General features: G+C 56.3%; 1 protein-coding gene across 1 annotated transcript in view; it reads left to right on the plus strand.

Annotated features, from left to right (window-relative positions):
* The first annotated feature begins 4108 nt into the window (after nt 1-4108).
* The window catches only part of LOC141575206 (uncharacterized), a 54752-nt gene continuing 38126 nt past the window's right edge, over nt 4109-20734 (plus strand). Inside the window, exon 1 of the mRNA XM_074353934.1 lies at nt 4109-4965. Coding sequence (XP_074210035.1) covers nt 4109-4965 — 857 coding nt within the window. The remainder of the gene's footprint in view (nt 4966-20734) is intronic.

Here is a 20734-nt window from a genome sequence, read left to right on the forward strand (position 1 = left end):
TTTTACTGTATCGACTGCAATTGAAGAGATGAAACTACCAAAGATAGGGAGTGATAATCTACAAATAAAAACTAACATTCAGCAGATAAACTGACAGAACTAGGATAAACAGAGGCTGCCCACACTCCTTGGCTCTCGGCCCTTCCTCCCGCTTTGGAGCCACAGCACAGCGTCTCCTCACCTCCTTCTCTCACTCTGCTTCCAGAATCACGTCACCTTCTCTGCCTCTGACCCCCTGCCTCCCTTTCACTTGGACCTTTGTGATTACGTGGAGCCCACCTGGATAATCCAGGACAGTCTTTCCATCTCAAGATCCTTTTCTTTATCATGTCCACAAAGTCTGTTTTGCCTTGTAAGGTAACATATTTGAAGGTTCCGAGTGCATGGGCATCCTTGGGAGGGGGTGGTAATTTGCCTTTGCGTGGATAGATGATGTTGGAATTCCACGGATCAGCTCTCTATAGTTCAGGTTTAACAGCAGTGTGCGTGCTGACAGTGTGTCGCTGGAACTGTGTCCCTCTTAGAAGGCTCGGGATGGTTTTCCTGACGACGTGGTGTTTGAGCAGATCCCTGAAGGACATGCAGACATGCACCAGGGTCAGAGGGGGAGAAAGGGGAAGGTCTAGGGGCTGCTGGCACTGCACCTCTTTCCGCACTCTGGGCTCCCGTGGCCCTTTGCTCTGTCCCACGGGTGCGGGGCTGGGGCCCGTACCGGAAGAGCTGCCCCACGCCCTCTCCTTCCTGCTTCTTCCTCTGCAGGTCCCAGCTCCCAGCCCTGCATGCCTTCTCAGGGCTTCCACCTTTGTTTGTCCCTCAGTCCTGTGTTCTCAACCTCTCATCTGTTCTGTCCCGACTGCCACCTGTTCCCACATCATTCCCCTCTCAGAAATGGGCAAACAAATCTCCCTCAATTCTTCCTTCTCCTCTACTCCAATCTAAGAAGACCTCTCTTCTTCCACCTCTAGCCCAGTTTCCCCAGAAAGCGTTGTGCACGGACACAGTGCTCCCCCACTCGCTCCCCGCTGCAGGCTGGCGTTTGCCCTCACCCCTCATAATGCAGCAACCTTTGCCGAGATTACCAACGACCTCCTTGTCCATAAACTGGTGGGGTGTGTTTCTTTTCTCATCTTTCTTGGCTTCGAGACAGCGTGTGACACTGCTGGCCATTTCTGCCTTGTTGAACGCTGTGTGTGTGTTTTCCATGAAAGCTCTCCTGGGGCTTCCTTCCTCCCTCTCTAGCCGCTGTCTGCCAGTCTCCTCCGCCAGTTTCTTTCCTCTAACCATTCCTTGCAGCTTGATGCCTCCCAGGGTTCTGCCCAGGACATTTTCTTGTTTTCCTCTATTCACACGCCCCCTGGGAGCCGTCTCCACGGCCCAACCGCTCTTTGCAGGTGCAAGAGTTCCACAGCAGCGTCACTGGGCAAACGCTGCCTCCAGAGCTCCAGGCTGCAACCGCTGACGCTGGGGCCGCTCCAGCATCCCGTCCTGGTGTCCCTCAGGCATCTCAGGCTCACCGCGCCCTCCTCAAACACCCCACCACGTCCCTCAGCCCGGAGCGGTCTGCCTGCCTTCTCCCGCCACCACCTTCCCTGCACGTTATCAGGCACCAAGTCTCCTCCAGTCTCCTTCTTAAGTGTCTCAGGAATTGCCTGCCTTTCTCCACCTTCTGTGCTGTTAACACAGCCTGGGCCACCAGCATCTCTCGGCCAGACCACTGGAGCAGTCTCCTCACCAGCCTCCGTGTCTCCGTGTAACCGCGCATTGTGAGCAGTTACCGTCCTCCAAGCTTCGCGCTCGGTCCTGCCCGCATCCAGTTCAGTCTCCACCTGAGGCCCAGGATCTTTAGAAAACAGAATTCAGATCATGTCGGCCCTCCTTGTTCTTAGGTTGAACTCTGAATTCTTAGCGGGGCACAATTCTGACTTCACAAGGAAGACAGATGAAGAACAAATTCACAGGCAAGGTGACACAGTAACTGTGGTTTGTGACATGTCTTCTAAATACAATAAACAGGGTGGTCGGGCAGAGCAATGAGGGTAAGGAGGAAAAGCCATCTGGGAAAAAATAAAGCTGATTACAGAGAGAAGCGCAGCAGTGGAGAGGAAGGGAGAAGCGGAGGGGGGGACACCATGTAGTGCCGACCGATGGAAACCACAGCCCTGGCTCAGAACCCCCCGTCCCATTCAGGAAGTTCCGCTTCTTTCCACACGGAGGTCCTGAGACGTCCTGTACCCTTTTAAACTACCTCCCTCATCGCCAACCCTTCTATTTAAGTTAGTTTGAAGAACCCTGTTCCTACAAACAAAGCAGCCCTGATTACAATGCCGTTCTTTGGATCTCAGCTTAAATGTCACCTCCCCAACAAGACTTCCTTGATGCGTTACTCTGAGTTTGATGCCTACATTACTTTCCTGTGAGTGCAGTCACAAAGCACCACAGACTTGGTGGCTTTGAAGAGCAGACGTGCATTCTCTCACAGCCTGCAGGCGGGAAGTTCAAGACCAAGGTGCGGGCAGGACAGTGTTCTCTCTGAAAGCTCTAGGGGGAGCCTGTCCCAGGGCTACCTCATAGCTCCCGAAGTTGCTGTCAGCTCTCGGTCTGTAGGAGCATCACTCCAACCACACGGCCTTCTCCGAGTGTCTCTGCGAACCTGTCTCTTCTCCTCTTCTCAGAAGAACACCAATCATGACGCTCAAGGGCCCACCCTGACCACCCATCTTTGCTTGGTTACATCTGCAGACTGTTCCCAAGTCAGGTCACACTCACAGGGACTGGGGGTCAGGACTTCAGCACATCTGTGGTGGGGGACAGAACCCATTCCATACAGTGCCCTGCCGTGGCCCCCACAGCACAGCAGTGTTTGTCCACTGGGCTGCGAGCACCTCCCTACTCCTCCCCCAGACCGTAAGTGCCCTGAGAGCCCGGCCACAGCAGCCACATTCACCGCTCCATCCCCGGGGGCCTGACAGACAGTGCACAAAGTATTTCTGAATGAGGGAATGGTGACATAAAGGTACGTAGAGCCCTGCATCTACTGGACCCGCGTGCTTCCTCAAGCCTCGGTGGCCTGCCGGCATGTGACTGTGTCTGCCGCTTACCCCCATTAGCACCACGGGGGAGGCTTAGTTTGAAAGGAATGGACAGCGGTGGTCACAGAGTCACTCCTGTGATTTCAGCAACCCAGGAGCAGAAGACATGAAGGTGAGAGCTGCACGCTCATCCGCAATTCGGCCCATCTGCAAGCTTACTTGGAGGCTGCAGCCAATGCTGCAGGCCCAGTTCCCAGCATCCCAGCTGCAGACTCACCTGCTGGAGGGGAGGGGTGGCCGCACCGCCAGCACCTGCAGAGTCACCTGACTCCCCATCTGAGAGCTTCTTCACCATCGTCGGGGGTGAGAGGGAAAAGCGGCCAAACCCCTCTGCCCTGGCTGCCATGTGGAAACCACGAGCTGCCCTTGCTGGCGTCCCTGCAGGAGGGAAAGGAGCGCTCAGAACAAGGGAGGGGCTGCCCTGGCCCCACGTTAACTTGCCACTTGGGTTTGCACAGAGGACCCGGGACTCTTCCAGGGCCCTGCAGATATCAATGCAGCGACCACAGATAGGCACCGGTGACTTCTCATGGTCTGGAAGCATCACTCCCTTTGAACTGCTTGGCGGGATGTCCCGAGGGGATGGCTAAACTGAACTCTGCACAAAGGGAAAAAACAGATCACAGGGAACCTGGAACCAAAGAAGCACCAACTCCTCCAAACAGCTGGGGCAGCATCGTCTGACCGCTGCAGCTGTATAATCTCGCAGAATCTCATGCTCAGCAGTCCTGTGAGTCAGGGCGGGGGTAGTAACTGTACCCAGGGAGCCCCAAAGGCAGAAGGCAGAGGGGGATGCTGACGGGCCAGAGGCTCAGGCCCGAGTCTGGGGCCCCCGCTACCCCCTGGCTGGATGCCTAGTTTCTAACAACTGCATGCTGTCCCACCCGGGATGACCCCAGGCCCTGGAGGTTTCTAGGAGGACACAGAAGGCTTCATAGAGACCAGACTGGCTCAGGGGTTCCGGGTGCCCAGAGTGACGGCAGTGGAGAGGCAGGGAGCTGCCATGCACAGGAGCCGGAATGCAGGTCTTGGGGCCTGCAAACGCCATTACCCCCAAGAGACGAGTCTGGCTGTTCCGAGCTTTCAAGTCGTTGAAAGTCGTGAAAACCAACCTGTCAGCACTTCAGGAACGTGCTGGCTGGCTCTGGATCAGCCACCTCCTGCCTCCTTGCGGATGGAGCTTGCAGCAGAAGCAGGCTGGGGAGTGGTGGTGCTGGGGAGCTGCGGAAGAACCGGAGCCGCGGTGGGGGGTCCGAGAGCGTGAGCTAGAACCGGGCTGGGGGCCGGGGCGGACGGCGGAGGCCCGGACAGGCTCCAGGGGTCGGAGGGGCCGGCGACATCCTCCCGGGAGAGAGGCGAGCCCTGCTGGCGGACGTGGACTTCAGACTCGGGGGCGAAACCCGGAACGACGGTGCGCGAGGGCAGAGGCCGGGTCTGCGGCCTCTCCCGCGAGATGGCAGCGATCGCGGGAAGCCGCCCCTCAGTTTCCGGGAAGCCGTCTGCGGTTTCCGGTTCCGCGGCCCCTTTCTCCGCGCCGATGCCCTCGCCGCCCTGACAAGCCTGACAAGGCTCTCCCCTGCCCTCCGCGAACTGCTCAGAACCTCCTCTCCTCCCATCCCCCTCCGCCAGGAGACCGGCCCTTCCTCAGCCCCGCGGGCCCTGGCGGAGCAGTCGGCCCACCCCCACGCCGGGCCGCCCGCCCAGGAGCCCGGTACCGACCCACTGGATCCTCAGATCTTCAGACCCATTTGTGCTGCTTCCCGAGCACCGCCACCCTCCGCCTGCGCGGCGCAGGGGCGCAGCCCTCATCCCGGTCCTGCCACGCCAGCGCCGTCCAGGCCTGTGGTCAGCCGGCTGTGAGAAGCCAGCCTCCCGGGTGAGTGTGCAGACGACTGAAGTGCCGCTGTCGCCTCGCGCCCTTCTGACGTCTCTTCCTGAGTCGCACTCCTCCCTGCCCCCTTTTCTGATGACCAGGCTTCCTGGGGGTGGCCGTGGTGGCCTCCCGGATGGCCCCGAGGACGCCCTCCTGCTCTTCACGCCCTGGGTGGCCCCTTCCGCTTGGCGGGGGGCTGGTCTGTGAACAGTGGAATACGGCGAAGTCTCGGGAGCCTGTCCCCCAGCCCCAGACAAGCCTTCAGGTGACTGCATCCTCGTAAGAGGCCCCGAGCAGAGCCGCCCCGCTCAGCGGCTCCAGGTCCTTGCCCCTGGGAAACTGTGTGGGACAATCAGTGTGTGTTGTTTTAAGCTGCTAAGCTTCAGGGCAATTTGTTATGCACCAAGAGGCTCCTGGGTGGGCGGTGGGGAGGGGGTCAGCCAGCAGCCAGCCAGGGCAGCAGGTCTGCAGGTACAGCTGGGCGGAAAGGGCCGCAGGTCTGGGCTTGTTTCTGTGCAATGGCAGCAGCCTCTGCAGATGGAGTGTGCTCCCTGAGCGGGCGGGGCATGTCCTTGGCTAGGGCACAGCTTTGCTTTGGCTTTCCGTGGTCCAGGAACCCTTGTCCCGCGCTCAATAAATAGTGGCCGTTCCTGCAACTAACTGTGCGATGCTCTTGTTGTGGGCCCTACCAGGGATGTCTGTTGGTGGGAAGGTGTCAGGTTTCTGCAAGTTCTGGAAGGCTCAGCCGTTTGGAGCAAGCCCAGCGCACGTGGGGAGCCCGTGGTGGGGGGCACGGCTGCCATGAGCTGAGCAGGGCAGGTGTCGGTTGCCCAGGGTGTGGCAGGGCCAGCCAGGACAGTGAGTCCGTGGCCGTCTTCCAGGTAAGACCAGGGGGTCAGTGAAGAAGCCGTGACGTGGTCAGTGGACACACCTCGTCCAGGCTCATCAGGGACCTGAGCACCCAGGGCGGCTAGTGTGGGTCCTTGCCTAGTGGGGGTGAGGATCCCAGAGGACACGCCGCCTGGTCAGAACCGGCTCATTTTATGGGTGATGGGCCGAGGGGCTGTGGCTGAGCGGAGATGGACTTATGGCTGTAGTTCTCGCCCTGTGGATAGTTCACTTGTCCAGGTCCCCTCCATGCCAGCCTTAGAGGGCATCCCCAGCTGTGGCTCCTGAAGCAGTGAGGACTCTGTCAGCTGCACGTGGCAGAAACCCAGCTGGATATTGATAATAACCAAAACCGACTTAGTGCTTGCATTTGCTTTATGCGTATTGACTCAGTGAACCCTCACAACAACCTCGAGTAGGTGTCCTTATCCCCACTTTGCAGATGAGGAATATGAGGCAGACTCAAACGGGTCCCGCTACTGGGAAGCAGCAGAACCAAGATTTGGCCTGGGCAGGCTGGTGCCAGAGTCCACGTCCTTACCGCCATTGAGAGGAAAATCTCAGCCCAGAGAGCTCTTTCTTCAGGTGTACCTGCATCCAGAAGCTCAAATTTCACCAGTGCCACCCTCTCCTCACCGCCTCTTAGCCAGCTCCTGGGCTGACCTAGTCTCTGTCCTCCCCCGTGGCCACCAGCAGCCCGAGGCTTACGCCACCCCCAACTATTTAAACAGCAGCCCCTAAGTTAGTCTCAGGGGACTGCCCGGGGTCTCCCGCCCCCTCTGAGCCACCCTCATGGCCCAGGGCATCTGTGCTCTGAAAGGCCAGGGCCAGGTCACAGGCCCAACCTGGGAGCCACGCCTGGAATCAGAACCCCAAGCAGCCCAGGGCCGCGGAGTGGGGAGAGGGGTCTTATTTGCCCAGAAGACAGGGGAACAGGGGCTGGGCAGGCAGACACAGCACACATGTCTGAACCACCATTGTTTCCTCCAGGGTTTTTTGTCGGGGTTTGGGGGGGTGAGAGGATGTAAAGCCATTAAAGAATGTCCCAGAAACACACAAGTGTGTGCGCGCGCACACACACACACACACTCACTCACTCACTTCTATGCCACACCGAACGTAACCCTTCTTACTCTTGCTTGTGACCTCCAGGCCTTGTCTGTACACATACATCTTTTGAAGCAGTTACAGCCCACACTGCAAATCTTCTGTCTGCAGGGCAGACCTTGCGCGACGATGGTTGGGGGGTGGTGGCTGTTTCCTTTCATACAGGACATAAAGGACTCTTGTCACTCTGGGCCTCTGACCGCAAGCCTCTTGTCTCCAGGATATTTTTTTGGTTTATCTGTTTTCTGCTGTTGGAATTTCACCCTCATGGCTCTGGGAGATTGGGGGTGGGGGTTGTTCCTGGGGTGCTGGGGCTGGTTAGCCTGGGAGGTGCCAGGAGGCAGTGCTGGCCCTGACCTCCGCACGCCCCATGCCACACAGTCTGACCTAGCCAGGGTCCTGGGCAGGGTGGCCCTTACACCTGGGCTCACACGCATGGGTCCTTCACAGGGCACTTCCCTGTGACTGGCTCTCGGTGCCTTGGCCTGCAAGCTGACACCAAGCTTACTCTGCAAGGCCAGTGGCCACAGCAGGAATGGTAACATGGTGCACTTTTTGAGCATGCTCTGTGTGCACGCGCTGTGGATTCCTTCACTCATAGCGGGACTGGGATACAGGTACTATTGTTGCCCCATTTCACATGTGAAGTCACATAAGCAGCTTTGTCAGCGTCACACAGGGAAGGTGGAGCCCTGAGTCACACCCGCCAGTCAGAAGCCGTGCTCACACCCACTTCGAGAGGAGGAACTGGAGGTTAAAGAGCACAGACTCTGGACCCAGACTGTTGAGGGTTGAATCCAGACGTCGCCGTGTACTGGCTGTGTGGCTCTGAGCAGGTTACTCAGTATCTCTGTGCCTCAGCTTCCTCAGCTGTACAGTGGGGGACTTCTAGTACTTACTTAATAGGGTTGTTATAGGGGGACACGCGTCACTGCCCATAAAATGCTTTGACTTTGGCCAGACACGGTAAGTGCTCGTCAAATGCTAGCTGGCAGTGTTGCACTGATGAAAAATCTTGAAAGAGACTGAGTCTTCACCAAGGGGGCTGAGGACCTGTTCAAATGGGAAGTAGTGCTTGGGCAGGATTGCAGAGAGGAGGGACAGACCCCACAGACCCCAAGATTCACGGGTGGAGTAACAGACGTGGACAGTGAGCCCTAAAGCACAGCGGCCGTGATTTGTTCTAACATGCCTTCCAAACGGGTCGTCAGGGATGGGGAAGAAATCGTTTAATTCTGGGTGGAAATCTGGAAGAGCTTCAAGGAAGAGGCAGCTTTTGACTTGGACCTTGTTAGAAGCCCAGGACCATGTAGATAGATGAGAAGGAGACATTTTAAACAGAGGCAAGGGGGCAAGGAGGGTGTGGAGGCCTGGCATGAGTGGAGGGTCAGTCTGGAAGACAAGGAGGGAGGGAGGAAGTGGAAGAGGAATCCAGACTGCCCGGCAGGGTCCCCCGGGAGCCTGGAAGGGTTTGCTCAGAGAGGTGGTCTGCCAGGTGGCGGAGCAGGGGTGTTTATGATAAAGCCCTGCAGCCTGGGCCACGCGCCCCGCCACCTCGTCTCTGTGTTCAGAGCCCACGTGGGGTCACAGCCCCGTCTGCCACGACCTGGGTGGGCCTTGCTGCCTGGCACAGGATCACTGGCACCCCCTGCCCACAGACCCCAGGAGGGAAAGCAGTCATTCTGCTCAGACTTGATGCCTCTCCCAGGCCCTTTCCCCGAACAAAGCCAGCATTTATAGCTCAGGGGCTGTAGGGTTACCCGGGCTGTTTATGACTTGGGATAGAGGATTTTCCTGGAGAGCAGAAGCCCCTTTCTGTCCCATTTGAAAGCCATTTGGGCTTTTGGAAAGGGGCTATGTGATGGCATTTTGCCCTTAAAAATATGGTGAAGACCAACTAGAAACTGGAAAGAATTCTGATGAAGTCATTCCTCCTCCCAGAGAGCTGCTCAGGCCCTAATGGGACTCCCAGATTTCAGAAATTTGGGAAGTGCATGGAGAACGGCAGTTTTGGTTAGGAACAGCTGTCTTCCAGGGCAGGGGAGATCCGTAGTGCCCAGCACCAGGCCAGCCTGCTGGAAGCAGGGAGGAGACCCCAGGCCCTTGCCCATGTGTGCCGGGGCCTTTCCCTCTCCTGTCTCCTCTCCACGTGCTCCAGCTGCAGGAGGAGATGGGCCAGCAGGCCAGCTGGGCTCCCTGTGTGTTGATGCTCTCTGAAGCCCTTCCAGGCCAGTAAGCTGGGGCTGGGGCACTGAGGAGAGTTTCAAGCTGCTACCACCCTCCTTACTGAGAATGCGGCCATCCCTTTGGCTCAGGGGCCCAGACTGAAGGCCTCAGTCACATCCCATGGGCTGCCCGAGGATCCCGGGCCAGGTAGAGAGATGGGTGATCCCCAGCCGCCGTCCTCGCCAGGGCAAGCCCCAAGCTGTCCCCACTGCCTCCTGCACTGTGTGGTGGAGGGGCTCCAGGAAACCTCTTTCCTTTCCCACATGTTCCTCCATCCCTTGCCATGGGCAGGCATTTCCATGATCAGGTTCATCACTTGGGGTTCAGGGACTGTGCCTCGAAGGCTCGCCTCCGAGTAGGCATCAGATGCCAGGGAAGCGGGGGGAAGGAGGGGAGGGAACCAGGCAGAGAAGACAGGGCCTGGGAGAACTCAGCAAAGAGAAGAGGTCTGGAGAAACTATTTGACCAGAGTTTAAAGTCTGGCAGGATGATGAGAACAAATGAAGAGAGGAGTAGGGTGAGAGGGAGCGGGCGGATGGAGGAGTGGGGGAGAGAAAGAGAGGAAAGGGAGGAGGGCTCGGAGCAGGAGCAGGAGGCGGGTGGGAAAGGAGGGAGGGTGGGAGTGATCGGGGCGGGGGCAGAAGGAGCAAGGCCGCTCTCTGTCCTGGGTGCCCTGGGTGTCCTGGGGGTGGGCCCTCGGGGGCAGCCAGTGCCTCTCAGTGGGGGCTCCTCTTCCAAGGTTCCGGGCTGGGGCTGGGAGCTTTTTATCTCCCCTTCTACCCACCAGTTTATGAGCTGCCCCCCAGAAAACAAAGACCCCCCCTCTCTTCATTCTGCGGGAGAGAGGAAAGTACAAGTATTCCCAGAAAAGTAGAGCTCGACACCTGTGGGAAGGGGGTCCCTATCCAGTCGGCAGACAGACATGCACACGCCACACGGGCACACTCGCTCAGCCCTCTGGACCTGCCAGGCCCGCCGTGGTAGGCAGGCCTGCCGCGCTGAACTGTGCAGCACAGAAACGAGTGCCCCCGTCCGTGCAGGAGGTTCCGCTGGGCATCGCCGCTCCACGTTCTTGCCCGAGCCCTGACTGTACTCGGGTGCTCACCCTCCCACGTATCCGGGAAGGTGACGCAGAACCCCAGGCCCACCCTGGGTGGGAGTTCATTAGCCTAAGCCAGTCTTGGTAAGTCCCTGCACAGTGATGGGTTTAGTGTGGGTCTGTGATGCAGCCCTGGCCAGTGAGACATAGGGGAATTCTGCTGGGGGAGAGGGGTACCTTCTGGAAAATCCTCCTCACTAATGAGCAGGGACACAGGCAGGAAACGCCCCTCCGTCCCTGAGCTCTGTCCTGGGTGGAGCCCTTGGAACCACTGCGTCGCCCTTGCCGGTGGTGACACTGAGCCCTGAATTCACCAGTTTTGGGGTCGCTGGACTGCTGCTTGCATGATGTCATGTATTTTTTTTAATTCCCCATGTTTTAATTTGAGCTGTTGCTTGCAGCCAAAAGCATCCTAAAATATATATCAGCTTTTAATGAAAGAATTTGCTGGCTACTCTCTGAAAGCCAAGAGATGTGGACTGGCTCAGCCACAAGGTGGGCTGTTACCTGGGGAGGCACGTGTTAGACTTCTGGCAAGAAGAAGAGCACAGACTGGGAATGAGCAGAGCTGCGATCTCAACCTGACCTCCTGCCAGCTCACCATGGGGCTTGGTCAGGTCAAATACTGTCTCTGAGTGTTAGTATTCCCATCTGTGAAGTGGGGAGAATAGAACACCCTTCACAGAAAAGGTGTGGGGTGTCAGGCAGCTATTATTATGCCAATATTAATAATCCCTTTCCTTTGTAAAGCTGGTAAATCGCTTTTGTTGTCTGATCTGCGAAGCCCTGTTGAGACAGGGATTTCTGCCTTCATTTCGGAGAAGAGAATACAGAGGCCCAGAGCATCCTGAGTTTTGCTCAAGGCCACAGCTGGCAAGTTATAGAGGTGAGGTTTGTACCTAACATCAAATCCTAGGCTCTGTCTGCTCTCACCTGGGAGGGGCTGCATGGCATCATTCACCCTTTAGAGTGAGTTAGCTTCAGACTGACCAACTGGTGGTCAGAGTTGAAACTGAGGCTCTAGGAAGGAGGCTAAGGTTGGGGAGAGGGGAGAGAGGAGCTTGAGAGGCCTGGAGACCTGGCTCCGTGTAAGGAAGGCGGGCGGGTGAGCCAGCCCAGGTGCTCAGGCAGCGTGAGGGTGCACAGCTACCGCATGGAGGCTGAGGGCTGGCACCTTCAGAGGTGACTGGTATTGGAGTTCTGATAAGGCCTCGGGAGATCGGGTTCAGTTCCCAACTCTGCCCTTTCTAGCTGTGTGATCATAGGTGAGTCCCTTAACCTCTCTGAGCCTCAGTTAACCCACGTGTAAAATGAAACAGTAATCCTTGCCCATTCGTGTTGATATTACATGGATCAACCGAGGTGCTTTATGAACTGTAAAGCATTAGGGAAATCAAAACTATTGCTTTAAGTCGGGGAGAAGAACATTGAGAAAGGAGACCAGTATTCAGCTGGCCCTCCATGTCCCCATCAGCCAGTGCCAACTTTTGTATGAGACTTGAGTACGTGCAGATTTTGTTACCCACAGAGTGGGGCCTGGAACAAATTGCCCACAGATACGGACATCCAGGGACAGCTGGATGTCGGCCAAGCACAAGACCCCTGTGTGGTGGGGTCTCTGGAGACTGGTCCCAGCACCAGGAGAAACAGCCGTCTGCCTGGAAAACACTGACAGAAAACCAGAGCACACTGAAGGGAAGCTCATTAAAAACCAACCTGGTGAGGCCAGGGGATGGGGGGCGTTAATGAGGTGTGATCCTGAGAGTGCGAGACCTGAGTGGGTTCTGCAGAAAGTCTGTTGGCTTTGATCCCTCTTCTCCTATAAAATGCTATTTCTGCTCTCGGCCCCTCAAATTCCTAGACGGACGACTCAGTCTGGGCTGCCCATGGAATTTGAAAAGAATAAGTTTTCAAAAAACCACATTTGGGAACAATGGTTAACAGAAGTGTCTGGGTCTCAGAGGAAAAACAAACACCCTACTCCTGGCCTGCAAGTGTCTCCAGACATCCTTCCACCTAACCCTTCCACCACGCCCTTCCTAACAGCAGACATGCCATTTAATGAGGAGCTACTTCACCCTGCGCTTCTGAGCCATGGAAGGAAAACACAGCCAGGTGCAGCGGCTGCGTCCTAGCGGACTCCCTGACCCTCCCTGTGGAGCAGGCGGCCTCTGAGGGCTGAGGGCTGCCCGCCCAGCCCTGCTCCCCACTGTCTCCCTGGGAGGAGCCTGCTGCCTGGGGGTAACGGCACTGACTGGCGGTCTCTCACCTGCTGCGAACGTTTTTCACTTCTAACCAAAGCAATGCACCTCCTTAGTTTCAAAAAGTCAAGTTGTACCTGCAAATCCCTATTTGACTTTTTATACATAAAATAGAAAAACAGCAAGGTCCTACTGTTTAGCACAGGGAACTGTATTCAGTATCTTGTACTGACAATGATAAAGAATATGAAAAAGCATGTGTATACATATGTATGACTGAATCCCCATGCTGTGCACCAGAAACTACCACAGCATTGTAAATCAGCTGTGCATCAACTTAAAGAAAGAGAAAAAGTCAAATAGTACCATAGCATTGATGACAGAAACAGCGGTGTCCTGACTTCGAAGACGAGGCACATTTTCAGTGCTTTTTGGTGTGCGTGTACCTGGGGGTTTCTGTATAATAAGCTTGTAGTTCCAGGTCTTGACTTCTCTGTTTTAGGCATTAGCCATTAGCTGTCAGATGGCAACTTAGCTCTTACCCTGTCTCAGTCTAACACACACACTCCCAAAGTCCTGTCCTCACAGTGTAGCTGTGTCACAGCTGTGACCGAATCGCTGTTCAGTATGTCACGACTGTAAGTGTGTAAGTCATACCAAGCACACACCGTATAACTGTGTTGACGTTTTTCTTCCTTTTGAACAGCTTTTGGGTTTTTTTAGGGATTAATTGTTGCTTTTCTTTTTTGAGTTGCTTACTTTCTGTGAATCTAGGATTAATTCAGCCCCTCACTTTCAGAAAGAGCTGTAAACATTTCTCCATCGAGCCCAGCACACCCCGTAGGCTTCGTCCTCCCTTCCCGGAGCCAGCCCTGCCAGGGCCCCACCGCCTGCTCCAGTCTGCCCTGGTTCTGGCTGAGCCTGTGTGGGTCTGTCATCTGGGCAGGAAGAAGAACAAGCGGGGCAAACAGGTCTGAGAACAGCCCCTCGCTGAGCACCCCCTGCACGGTGAGGGAAGAGCGTGAGGGCCAACCAGAAGGCAGCCTTTAGAAAGCGGGGAGGTATGTGAGTGTGTGTAAGTCAGGCCACTGGGAACAAAGAGCAGAAAGCATTCTTTTTTTTTTTTAATTTATTTTTCTAACAGAGGTACTGGGGACTGAACCCAGGGCCTCATACACGCTAAGCACGCACTCTACCACTGAGCTATACCTTCCCTCCTAGAAAGCATTCATTCCGACAGTGGAAATCAGAGGAGGCTTCCCAGTGGAGGTGACGTGTGAGCTGAGCCTTGGGCAGTTCACAAGATTTCAATATGCTGAGGAATGGGAAATCCAAAAATTGTTTGGGGCAGAGGAAAGCAGGGAGAGCAGAGACCTGAGAGTGAATTGTAAGCAGGGGTCATCAGTTCCCAGAGCAGAACTGTGTGGAAGGATGTGCTGGGTTGAGGCTGCAGGGGCGGGAGGTGGCCTGGTACTGAGGGCGAGGGCCGATGTGCTCACACGGGTGCCAAGGAGCGTGCATGAGCTATTGGTCCATTTCGTTCTCATGGCCTTGCAGCTCTAACAAGGAACATGTACTTACCCTCTGCTGAAACAGAGCCCCTGAATGTCAAGGTTTTGGGTAAGACAGTGTCCCTCTGCTGGGGCCAAAGTGGGGAGTCCGGGGACAGGAGGGTGCTCACGGCCAGGAACTGGTGGGCAGATGGTGTAAGAAATGTGTCATTTTTTAAATCTGTCTTTGTTACCGCTGTATCCTCAGAACCTAGACGGGTACATGCACGCAGTAGATATTGGTGAGTATCTGATGAATGAATGGACAAATCTCTAGGCCTGTAGTTCAGCCATTGCCCCAGGGAGTGGCTCTCAGGCCCCTGCCCACCCACAGACTCCCCCCGCCCGACTTCCAGCCCCTTTTCTGAGGGCCCAGAATCCCCACCGTCTGCCGCCCCCTCGCCTGCCCTACGGGCACCATCTGCTCCGTAAGCTTAGGCTCTCTCAGCCCCTGAAAAGGAGATGGTTTCAAGTACACTTGTCTTTTGTCTGTACAAACATGTCTGAAGAGCCCAGCTTCAGTCTCAGTGGGAAAGGGCTCGGCGTGAAAACCAGAAACCCAAGGAGACGGCGTACTCCCTGATTCTTCGTGGAACAAGAATCCACAGAAATGAGGGTCTCTGCACTCTGCCCTCGACACGGCGTTTGACGCCCTCTGACCTGCTGCTGTCAGCGGTCACTGCCGAGTGCCGCCTGCAGTCACCCGTGCTGTGGCGCCTCCCCTCCCAGCCAGTGGGCAGCAGAGCCCGTGGGATGATGCTGGTCAAGGTCAGTGCTCTGGGCCACACTGGCGAGGTCTCCGCTCTGAGCGCGCTAGCTGCCCCGCCAAGCCCTGGGGAGACGGGTTGTGAGGTCACCTCTGGCAAAGGCATCCTCTCCGCGCCCTCCTCCTCTTGAGTCAGAACAACCCGTGATTTGCCCTCCAGGGAAAAGGAGTAAAGAGGAGCATTGAAAACAGCCTGAAGGGCACAAGGAAAGGGGCCTGCCCGTGCCACTGACGAGGACGTGTGGTGGACGTGTGGGCATGATTGCTTTTAGAGACATTAAATCCCGCTCTCTGCAACTTACGAGTTTTGTGCGACCTTGGATAGGACACAAACCCCTCTGAGTCTCAGTTTTCTCTTCTGCACATTGCAAATCCTAGTCCCTAACTCCTGGGTAGTTGTGAGGCTGCAAGTGGACAGTGCTGGTCCTCAACTGTGTTTCTACTGGTCTGCAGCAGGATGAAAAGGCAACGGAGAGTCAGTGTTCAGAAACATTTCCAGCACTTGGAAATTGCCTGACATCCAAGCGTGTGTTCTGCGGACTTCCCCCGCTAAACAGGGCGTGGACCAAAACGATCTTCGTTGGATTGGAACTACATTTTAAAAATGGAAACCTGGACCTTCTCACCCACAGTTTGGGAGCACTGCTGTAAAGGGTCTGGCCTCCCAGTCCACGAGCAGGGGATGCTCTGGCGGCACTGGGTTGGTGTTCCTCCCCTGCTCCCAGCTGCCTGGTTGGCCTGTGGCAGCCTCCCCGTCCTTTCCTGAGGTATCCTCTGTGCCTGGCACTGGGCTCGGAGGGCTGGGACCATGAGCCTCATGCCTCCTCAGCTGTCCTCCACCCAGGTGTCAAGTCCTGTCTCACCTACTGTCCCTCGTTTCTCTCCCCTTCCCTTGGCCATTCCGCCAGCAGCAGAGCACAGGTCTGTGTCACCACAGGGATGCTGTGGTCCTGCCCACTCGACTCCATCCTCCATGCTGCCTGCAGAGGGAGGTGCTTTTAATTTATTTCAGTAAATTTTTAAAATTTGGGAATATTTTCAGGTCCGCGGGAAAGTTCCACACGTAGCGGAAGAAGTTCCGTATGCCTTTCACCTCCACACACAGGCTGGCGCCTGAAAGGCGAACAAGAACTGAATTTGATGTAACGGCTCCATCGCTCTGCCAAGGTTCTCAGCATTTATGAAGAAGACCCACAGAGACAAACCAGCGACAACAAATGCCGAGCCCAATGGAATAAGTCACAAGTGGTGGGGTTGGGGTACCAGCAGAAGGGGTATTTGGGAAAAGACACTTCCTGTCTGTGCTCCTAGGGCCCCACCCGTCTGACGGGGAACGCTGACCCGTCTGACTATGAGCGCTGGCCAGAGTCCTTGAGTCCAGCTCGCCTGGCCCTGGAGAATTCCTCACTGACTCCTCAGCACGCTGCTGGATTTGATTCCGATGGTGACATTGTCTCTGGGCCAAACTCACCCAGCCAATCCAGAAGTCAGCTGTGGGGACTGGCCCACGGGCCTCATTTGGGCGTACGCAGTGAGCAGGGTTCCCGCCACACAGGCACGCTGCTGTCACGTCTGTCAGCAGGTGTCAGCAGAGAGGGGCCCATAGACAACAGCTCGGGGACAGAGTCGGGGCCGAGGCCCAGAGAGTAGAAGGGTCCTGCCCGCTGTCGGCCATCATTCATTTGCTCACTTGTGAATTCACTCATTCAATGAACATTTGGGGGAACACCTTCTGCAAACCGATCCCATGCCACTGGAGAGAAAATGATGAATGTGATTCCACAGTTTAAAAAAAACAAAGCCGCCCAGGTGCAGTGTTGCAGGGACTTCCCCAGAACCTTGCAGGCGCTGGAGACAGAAGACTCCTGAGCAGCTCTGGCCAGTCTGTGTGGCGACTGAGCCCCCCCAGGCGCCGCTCCTTCCAGGGACGGCTCTGTCTCGCCCTCAGTCTCTCTCTGCTTCTCCCAGTCCGTCCCGCCCTTGCCTGCACCTTGTGTGGGTTTACTCACCGCTGGAACCCTGGCACCCAGAGCACGCCCGGCGCATGGAAGGGCCTCAGTGAACATTCATCCGACAACGAGAAATGCCAGGTAAACGTCAGTGCAATGCAGATACCAGGACGAGCGCACCGGGGTTGGGAGGGCTGCACGCAGTGGGTTCATTCACTGCAGCTACCAGGCTGGGCTTGGGCTCAAATCTCAGCCCAACTGCTGGCTAGACAACTAGCCGGGTGGCTTAGAACAAGTCACTTCTCCTCTGTGGGCCCGTGTCTTCCTCTGCCTCCCAAAATCAAGTAAGACAGCACTTCATGAAACACCTGGCTCTTTGTGTGCCTGCCACACAGAAAAGCATCTAGCAAAATAGCTTGGTTATGTTTGTCTTTTGTTGTTCAGTTTGCTCCTACAAAGGTGAGCAGCTGGACCTTAGGGAGGGAGAACGGGGACCGGGAACAGACTCACCAGGGGCTCCCTGAAAACTCACTTTTGTCATCAGCCACCGAGATCTCGGAATCGTTTGTTACCAAGCATTACCTAGTCTACTGTGACCAGTCGAGGGCTCCTTTGGGAATCCGAGGGCAGCTTGAACCACAGGAAGCCTGCATATTCACACGAAATTCAGAACCTTTCGAATTTAATGTCCTAAGATTTCATCTGTTTCTAAGATGCCCCATGACTGCCTCCTCTCAGCCTTGGAATCTGGGGCACCTGGGTGTGAGTGATGCCAGATCACAGGTCACGAAGTTTCAAGAGATTAAGACACAGCAGAGGGGCGTTGACCCTGTCCCCATGGATCAAGGCTTGAGCTGTGCGAACGAGCCGGGAGCCAGGGAGGGAACGGGGTCCGACCTTGGCCTTTGGGTGCCTTCTTGAGTCCGGACTTGTTTTGCAAACGCTATCGTGAGCCTGGGCCTGTTTTCCGAAGGCTGTCTGCTGCCAGCTGCTTTATAGCCCCTCCTATGTGACGACATGCTGCTATCAAAGGGCCACAGAAGAGGGGGTGTTTGTTGCTATCGTGAGCAAACACTGCATAAACAGTCAGCTCACATGTGTGTCCCAGAGCATGTGACCAATGGCCTGGAGGAGGCTCAGGCTTGAGGTGGAGGGAGGGGCATTTTGAGGTCAATGGAAGCCTCACTTGGGGGGCACCTCCATAGGTGGGAGTGGAGGAGAGAGTCATTGCCAAGGCCACACAGCCAAGGCCCAGGGCCACAAGTGCTGGACAGAGCTGAGAACAGGAGGGGCTTCACACCCCCAAAGAATCCACCTCTCAGCTTGACTCACACTTGGAGCCTCTCCTGGGTCAACATTCCCCCCTGACTGAAAGGCCACACTGCTCCAAGGCCAACTGGTGAGTTCAGACAGCTGCCCAGGGATGTCTCTGGACACTCAAGGGCGTGCACTCTATCGTGGTTGGTCGGGGTGAAGGGAGGACTTCAGCCTGGGGTCAGGACTCTTGGTTCAAATCCTGGCCTTGCTGTCAGCCGCCTGGGTGACCTGAGGCTAGGTCAGCCCTCTCTGGGCACATTATTTACTGGGCACTAAAGATACTTTCCTAGCTTTGAAGGACACACAGAAGATGCACACAGGGTCAGGGCTGGCTCCTTGGGAGCTGGCACGTGGCCCACTGGTGGAGCTCAACCACCTTCTGTCAGATGCTCACAGCTCGGTCCCTGGGCAGGGGCTGCAGGAAGCCCCCTGCTCCCTGTATCCCCCACTGGTGATTAGTATTCAGTGCAGGAAGAGAAGGCCACTCACCTACGATCGCAGCAGCTTCAAAAGACCTGAGATTCTGCCATTAGAGTTTCACACCTTTGGCTGGCGCAGTGTTTCCTATTAAAGTGCAGATGCCCCCAAGCAAGGTAACTCCTGGAACCATTACAAGTTGCGTACACTCTCATATGAACTGATAAATAGGCCGTTCCCAGGAGTCAGCTGGCAGGGAACAGATTTAGATAAAGGGGAAGAAGGAAACTCTAGTACCTAGAGTATGGGAACAAAGTTGTATGGGGACATGGCGATAACGTGGGTGATGGCAAACGCTTGCACACCGGGCATCGTGCGCTACCCACCCTTCTAAGAACAGGTGTGGCTGTGGGTGTGAGTTTCCTCACTGAATCCCGACAACAGCCTGCGGCGTCGGGGTGACCCTTGCAGTTTTACAGGTGGGGGAGCTGAGGCGCAGAAAGGTCGTGGGTGCTGGCCTTTGTCCGTGCAGGGCCACCCTTCACCTCTCTCCCGCTGCTCTGTGCCCTAAGGGGCTGATCCGCAGCCAGCTTCACCTGCTCCCTTGCCTCTGGCTTCTGGGTGGGTTCAGCCAATGGGGGACCCAGCAGGAGACCCAGCAGGGAGGCCGCAGTATTTGCTTGGCTCCCTCCCTATCAGCCATGGTGCCCTCTTCTGGCCACAGTTCCCGTCCTCACACCCCTCCTAGGTCTACATGTCTCACCAGTTCCCCCCACCTGCTCCCTGCCCTTGTCCGCTCAGTCCTAGAGGTGGAACAGCCCCTTCTGTAGGAGTCCCGGGGGTTGCCCCGTCCGTTATGGGCTCCCTTCCCCCTGGGCACACCTCTGCAAACTCCGAGGAGCCGTCTGTTTCCTGTGGGCCCTGCTCAGACATCACTCATCTAGTAAAAGGCGGAGCCAGGTTCAAACTCTGGCAACCTAGCTGCAGGCTCCCAGGAGCCTCTCATCAGTAAGGCCTGCGGCCATGGCCCTGCCGTACACCAGGGTCTGAAGAACAGAATCTCCCGGGGCTTGGGCCCTGAGGTCAGGGTCTCACGCAGTGGGGTTTGCAGCCATGAGACTGACCAGAACATTCCTGCCACTCTTCTTGTGCTCAGTCCTGACAGAGCACTCTTTGAATGAAGTGACAGCCACAACCTCCCTGCACTTAAATTCTGTCCCTCTGCCGACTGTCCGAGCATGTGTACTTCAGTCCCTGGAAGTCGTGAAGCCCTTGCTTTGTGGAGGAAGAGAGTGTGCAGGTGTAGCAACGTGCTGTGGACCCGACAGCAGGCAGCTCCATCCCGATCTGGGCCCTCCCCCCGCCTCTGGGTGCCCTTTCCTGAGCCAGCCTGAGCAGCTGGGCGCCCATCTGATTCTCCAAGCCTGGAACCGCCTCGAAGAAGCCTGCCTGGCCAGCCCAGCCCAGCCCACGGACAGCCTCCCCCCTACACGCATAGGATGGACGGACTCTCCCCAGAAGTTCCACCCAGTCTTCTACATGGGAGCCCCTGCCAGGGTTCACCATTCTTTCCATAGCCTATTGACAGAAGAACATACCCCTAAGATGTAACTACATGGTCTAAGCGACAGGGTCGTGGCCGCAGCCACCTCTGCTGCTCCTCCCACACCGAGGCGCAGCCGACCACATAGAAGCAACGGGTGGGCCTTGGAGTCGGCCAGGCCAGCCTCCTCCCCGTGCAGGGGCTTTGCCTACGCCACTTCTCCTGGCTCCCAGGCCCCTGGTCTTTCCCTGGCACCCAGCTGCCAGCGGGGACATTGGCTCCAGGCAGGGAGGGTGACGACTTCCACTGGAAAGAGCCAAACATGAGATTGGCGGGAGGGGCTGGAGCACCGGCGGCCTCGCCGCCACGACATTCCAAGGCTTTTCCATCGGATGCTTTCTTGGGAGCCTAAAAGCTAGTAATTGGGAGAAATTGGTGTGACTCATGTACCAAACACTGTTTTTGTTTTTCCTCTTTCTTAAAAATCTCAACTATTGGCTATTTTTATTTCAGGGCCAGATTCGATTTCATCATTTTCTTTCTTCTTCCCTGCGAGACTTTGTCCCGTTGCCATGGGAACCCTGGGCCCCATCCCAAGCAGTGGTGAAGGTGCCTGTGTGGGTCAGGGAGATGATGGAGGCCTCACCGGCCACTGTGGCAGCTGCAGCCAAGGCAGGACTGAGCTCCCACACCCCAGCCTCCCTCCCAG

Source organism: Camelus bactrianus, chromosome 27 (assembly GCF_048773025.1).
Source record: "Camelus bactrianus isolate YW-2024 breed Bactrian camel chromosome 27, ASM4877302v1, whole genome shotgun sequence".
In the NCBI taxonomy this organism is placed as follows: domain Eukaryota; kingdom Metazoa; phylum Chordata; class Mammalia; order Artiodactyla; family Camelidae; genus Camelus; species Camelus bactrianus.